Here is a 6,323-nt window from a genome sequence, read left to right on the forward strand (position 1 = left end):
TTTACATGATTTTTGCGATTCCTATACAAGTTGGACGGCTGAAATTTTCAGGTATTTAATAAGTCAACATTCTACAAATTTCCATCAAGGTTTATAAAGAAGATACCCTTATTAGTTGGGGTACTAGATCGATTCCTAGTTTTTTAAAGTTTTCGTGATTTTATTAACTGAGAAGGATTTTGGAGGTATAGCTTTTTTAGCCAAATTGGGGTATTCTTATAATAAAGTAGCAGGATACGTGTTTGTCTGTCTGTCTGTTTGTTTGTACCGACGGATCTCGCTAACCGATCGGGTTCTCCTTAACAGGGTAGCTTCTCATAGATAATAGGAAGGTTTATAATTATTTTGGGGAATGGTTCCACCACCCTCCAAATTAAGAAAAATCACAAAAAAATTTACCTTCCTCGATTTTACGTAGAAAGTTCAACGCAACATAGACATATTTGAAAAATAAATTTAAATCATTTAAATTGCCACTAGAGGCCTTTAGGGGGCGTAGCCTCTAGTCACTTTACAGAGTACATGAAAATCTGGTGCAACATCTTAGTAATTATATACCGATTGCAAGATTTAAATCACAACATTGTTGCGCATAATTCAATAGTTAGCAACACAAGACTATATATGATTAAGCCTTGATTTTAAGTTATCCTTATCCTTATACTAAAGTAACAGGATGTCTGTGTATCTGTGTGGTTGTACCGAAGGATCTTGCTAACCACTAAACCGATCGGGTTCTCCTTAACAGGGTAGCTTCTCATAAGTCCCGGGAAGGTTTATAACTATTTTTTTTGGGGGGTGGGACATCCCCAACCCCCCCACCAAAAATAAAAAATACCCCCCCTCAAAAAAAAATTTTTAATTTCTTTTTCACTAAAATTAAAAATGAGGTAACGGGCACCCCCCCCCCCCAAAAAAAAAATTTCCACCCCCCAAATTTTTTTATGTTTTTTTTTAAATCTAGAATAAGAAATTGGGTTATCAAATTCGACTTCCCCCTCTTAAGTGACCCTAGAGACCTGTAGGGGCGTAGCCGCTAGTCCTTTTATTAAAGTAACAGAATCTCTATGTGTGTCTGTCTGTATCGAAGGATCTCGCAAACCGTTAAACAGATATGGTTATTCTTCACAATATAGCTTGTAATGGGAAGGTTTATAACTATTTTGGGGTAGGGTAAAACCATCCTCCAAAGAAAAACCACATCCTCCCAAATTTTTCTTTTATTTTTCTAAAACTATAATTGAAATGAAGTACGGCATGTCAAACTCCCCGGCGTCCTCCCCAAATTTTTTTTTACTCTTTCTTTTAAATCTTAAATAAAAAAATGGGTTATCGTTTCAAATCCCTCTCCTCAAGTGTTCCTAGAGGCCTCTAGGTGCATAGCCGCTAGTTAATGGATAAAGTAACAGGATCTGTATGTGTGTCTATCTGTACCGTAGGATCTCGCTAACCGCTGAACCGATATGGTTCTCCTTCACGATATAGCTAGTCCTAGGAAAATTTTGTGTGTTCCTATGCCAAATTGAAACCTGGAGGTGGTTTTATTATACTTTTTTGCCCCTCTCTTACCTTTTTGAAAACAGATACCCTAGATGCTAGGGGTGAAGCAAATAATTACTATATTCTTTTCATAATCATTGTTTTAATGTATAATTCAGTGTTTCAGATACAATGAAGATACATGTATTTTTTTTGTTGTGTCTCTGGGCTATTTCTATTGGTAACTTTATTTTATTGTGTATGTCAGTTCCTTACAATAAAGTAACAGAATGTTTGTCTGTTTGTACTGAAGGATATCGCTAACCGCTATGGTTCTCCTTTACAAGGTGGCTTCACATAGATCCTGGGAAGGTTAATAACTATATTAATGGAGGGTACCACCACACACAAAAAAATAAAAAATTTCATTTAAAAACTAAAAATATAAATGAGGGGTAGGGGGTGAGCCCTGGAACACCCCCTAAAATAGTTTTTTTTTTACTGTTTCTTAAAATCTTAAATAAAAGATTAGATAACAAATCAAGCTCCCCTCTTCCCAAGTGCCCCTAGAGGCCTCTAGAGGCGTAGCTGCTAGAAACAACCAAAAAGAAACAAATGATTTTTTCTATTTAATTTTAAGAAAGGACAGCTGGAGGTCATTGTAAATTAGATGGCTGGCTGAAATCACCAGGTTATACATCATTTAGTCTAACTTTTTTTACATTATGTAAAACTATTAAAACAATTTTTTTTTGTGCATTTACATATACAACTAACCTTGTAAACCAATTTACAGCGGGAGATAGGGGCTGCTTTAAAATAATTGAGGAAAAAAAGAACTGGCAAGATGCAAGGAAAAAGTGCAAATCTTTGGATGATACAGCGGACCTTGCTTCTGTAAGAACATGTGAGGAAGACGCATTTGTCAGAAGTAAGTCAATACTAGGTTTTACTTAAAAATAGAGTCTTAATATTACTTATATTTTAAGTTTTCAACTTTTTTTATATAACAAAACACCATTTTATGAAGAAAACTTTTTTTGCTACTTCAATATCGATTTGTAAAATTTAGCCTTAACTTTAGAAACTATTTATTGCTGATTAATTATATGGATGAAATTAAAAAAAAAATTATGAAATTATGAATTACATTTTTCACTCTTCTAATTTTTTTCACTCCACCCATCACCCTCCCCCCACCCCTTCCCCGAGGAATAGGGTTTAAGTTCTGTTTCAGCAAAATTTTGTAGTGAACTATGACAAATCCTAATTTCAGTTATAATCCAAAAGTTTGATGTTACATTCGGGGATAAAAAGGCTGGCGCAGGATATTGGAGTGCAGGAAATTCTATCAAATTTGAAGGTAACTGGCAATGGGCTGACAAAAATGATACAGGTAAAATGACTTTTATAAAATTAGTTAGCTGTTAAAAAGAGTTTGTTTCTAACTAATTTGTTTCTAAGTTGCATACAACGGATGGTTCTGGAACCAACCTGACAATGGTGAAACAGAAAGATGTGTTGAGGTAAACTTTAAATTTTGAAACATTTAGTTAATGTATCCACCATCAAAGAACATTTTTACACGCACTTGGAAGTTTTAGCCATTCCCTGAAGATAAGGTTTTCCTTATGTTTTTTTTGAAGTTTGGAGATTACAATGTTTTTCTTAATGAAAAAAACCTTCATAAACATGCTTCTACTAAACTCTCTAGTTCTCCGTTTAAAAAATGCTGAATTATTCAAATCTACAAAAATAATCTTGTTCTATAACCAAAAATTAAAGAATGCTATTTTTTTATCTCATTTTGTCTGCCTTCCTGTCTAACCATGCCATTGTTTAATTTATTTAGCTACTTTTAAAGATACTAGCGGCTACGCCCCTAGAGGCCTCTAGTGGCACTTTAAATGTTTTTGTTTGTTAAAGTCTCTACGATATTTTTTACGTACGATACCTCTTTATTTGACGTTGAAGTCTCCCATAAATATTTAAAAATTTCAATTTTTTGTCATTTCTCTTGGGAGGGTGGTGGTACCCTCCCCCAAAATAGTTATAAACCTTCCCAGGGACTATGAGAAGCTACCCTGTTAAGGAGAACCCGATCGGTTCAGCGGTTAGCAAGATCCTTGGGTACAAACAAACACACAGACAGACACACAAACATCCTGTTACTTTATTATAAGGATGTCGGGAATATTCCTCCAAACAATAACCATTCAATTTATACTATGTTATCTTTTTTAAAATTCTAAAGTTTGTCTTATAATTATCTGCCTCGATGATACTTAACTTAAAAATGTTGTCATTTTTTATATTCAGTGGGTTAATTGGGAAGGTTGGTGGCAATGGAAAAATACTTTGTGCCGTCTACGCAAAATGTTTGTTTGTAAGATGCCAGCCTAGACAGGTTTGGATTTTTGTATAATAATAATTATATAAAGATTATATAATGTGCATCCCATTACAAGTTGATGATGCGCTGGCTCCTCTAGGTAATCACTTTGAATTAAAGGAGAATCCTGCCCCAACAAGACATCTATAATACAAAGTAGAACGATGTCTGTCTGTTTGTCTGTTTATTTGTAGCGAAGGATCTCGCTAACCGCTGAACCGATCGGGTTCTCCTTTACAGGGTAGCTTCTCATAGGTCCCGGGAAGGTTTGTAACTATTTTCTTAAAAATGAAAAATATCCCCCCCCCCCAAAATTTTTTTTTCTTTTTAAAACTACTAGCTGCTGCACCCCTAGCATCTAGGGGCTCTATATTCGAAGGGAAGAAAGAAAATTAGCCTAAAACCATACACAGACTTATTGATAAAAATATAATAGCCTAAAACCATCTTATGACCTATAAGAAGCTTCACTTTAAATGAGAACCACATCGGTTCATTGGTTAGCTAGATCCTTCGCTACAGACAAAAAAGCATACTACTTTATATAAAAGGAAAATTAAAATAGTGGGGGGACTACCCCCCCCCAAAAAAAAAAAAATTTCCCCTCCCCAAAGAAATTTTTTTTTACATTCTTATTTTAAATCTAAAATACGAAAATTTGGTTTTATTAAACCTCTTGGGGCTCAAGCCCCTAGAGGCTAGGGGCGAAGCCGCTAGTTAGAAAAAAAATATATTAATCTTTATTTTTAATCAGATCGTGTTTCAAATGTATTGAACTGGCAATGGATTATGGACCCCAGCAGTAAAAGCATCAACTTTATATTTTTTCCTGTAAAATTGTTATTCATTTAATTCATAAATTTTAGATTTGTTATTCTCAATCACATTTTTATAAGTTGTATAAAAAATATATGTTCTGCCTTCCATGAGTATTTCATTTGAATCTTTGATAAAAACCTATACCTATACCTATACCTGGACTAAAAAACTCTTCAATATCAAAATACTAGAGTTGGCTCAATATAACTATATCGCTATTGGCTAGTTTTCTATAAGTACAAATCTATTATCTATTTCTCAATAAATCTATTTTCCTCCCCCGCCATTACTATTTAAAAGAAAGAAGTAAATATTTATTAATTTAAATGATTTTAAAAAGATTTTTTTCAATTATATTTTTTTCACATTACCATCACCAAAGGGTTAATATGATTAAAATTTTAGTTTTAATATTTTAACACAAAGGAAGTGTCGCCACAATCGAATTCTTTTAAAATATAGTTTTCTTAGATTTACTCTATTATGAACGAATATTTTTTATTTATGAAATAAGGATTAAATACTTCAATGTAATTCAAATATCTACATGAAGTGAAAAACTTAATTCATTCCATAAACAAATAGAATAAAGGTCCTATCGCTTTGGTCAATGAAAGTTTAATGAGGATTATTAGAGCACTATGAGTTTTAAACACTTTACCATTGGAAGATTCGAGCTCATTTATTGACGTTTATTTTCTATATAGATCTGTCATGGATCTTGATGCAATAAAGCAGGCCGTTTTGTAAATTTTAAAAAATGGAAGATTTCATTAAATAAAAGTAATCGTAAATATACTTAGTACTAGAGTTGGCTCGATATAATTATCTCCCTATTGGCTAGTTTTCTATATGCATATCTATTTCTCAATAAATCTATTTTCCTCACCTGGCATTACTATCTAAAAGAAAGTAAATATTTAATAATTTAAATGATTTTTAAAAGATTTTTTTAAATTATATTTTTTTCTTTACATTACCATCACCAAAGGGTTAATGATGATGATTACAATTTTAGTTTAATATTTGAACACACAAAATGTCGCCACAATCGAATTCTTTTAAAACATAGTTTTCTTAAATTTATCATATTATAAATTTAAATTTTCTTTTTTATGATTAGAAATTAAATACATCAATATAAGGTAAATAGCAACATGAAATGAAAAAAAATGAATTTATTTTTAATAAGTAAAATAATGGGTCTTATCGTTCTGGGCAATGAGAGTTTATTATGGATTATTGGAGCACTATGAGTTTTAATCATATATTCCTTGGAAAACTTGAGCTCGTTTATAGACATTTATTTCCTATATAGATCTGACATGGATCTTGAAGCAATTAAGCAGGCCGTTTTGTACATGTTAAAAATTGGAAGATTTCATTAAATAAAAGTAATCGCAAATATACTTAGTAAATAAAAGAGGTTTGTTATTCGCCTCTCACTTTTAAACAAAGTCTGATTTTACGCACATTTTCTCTAGCAGTATTCTACCTGGACATCTTTTGGTCTTGGCTATTTCATATTATTTTTAAAAGCGAAGCTTTTCTATAAGTAGGGTCGGTCCGTCCGTCCGTAACGGATAGCTTTTTTCGTTAATTTAGGCATGTTAGAATTGTCCTATCGATTTCA

General features: G+C 32.5%; 1 protein-coding gene across 1 annotated transcript; it reads left to right on the plus strand.

Annotated features, from left to right (window-relative positions):
• Positions 1 to 1,638: 1,638 nt before the first annotated feature.
• Positions 1,639 to 4,797, plus strand: LOC145306682 (C-type lectin BPL-like). The gene is made up of 7 exons (XM_080148989.1): positions 1,639 to 1,720; positions 2,120 to 2,170; positions 2,276 to 2,410; positions 2,756 to 2,875; positions 2,944 to 3,005; positions 3,799 to 3,886; positions 4,626 to 4,797. The coding sequence occupies exons 1-6, from the start codon at positions 1,672 to 1,674 to the stop codon at positions 3,880 to 3,882; spliced, it is 501 nt and encodes a 166-aa protein (XP_080005115.1). The 5' UTR covers positions 1,639 to 1,671; the 3' UTR covers positions 3,883 to 3,886; positions 4,626 to 4,797.
• The last annotated feature ends 1,526 nt before the right edge of the window (positions 4,798 to 6,323 follow it).

This window comes from Acartia tonsa, chromosome 14 (genome assembly GCF_053477335.1).
Source record: "Acartia tonsa isolate MP-2025a chromosome 14, ASM5347733v1, whole genome shotgun sequence".
Lineage (NCBI taxonomy): Eukaryota > Metazoa > Arthropoda > Copepoda > Calanoida > Acartiidae > Acartia > Acartia tonsa.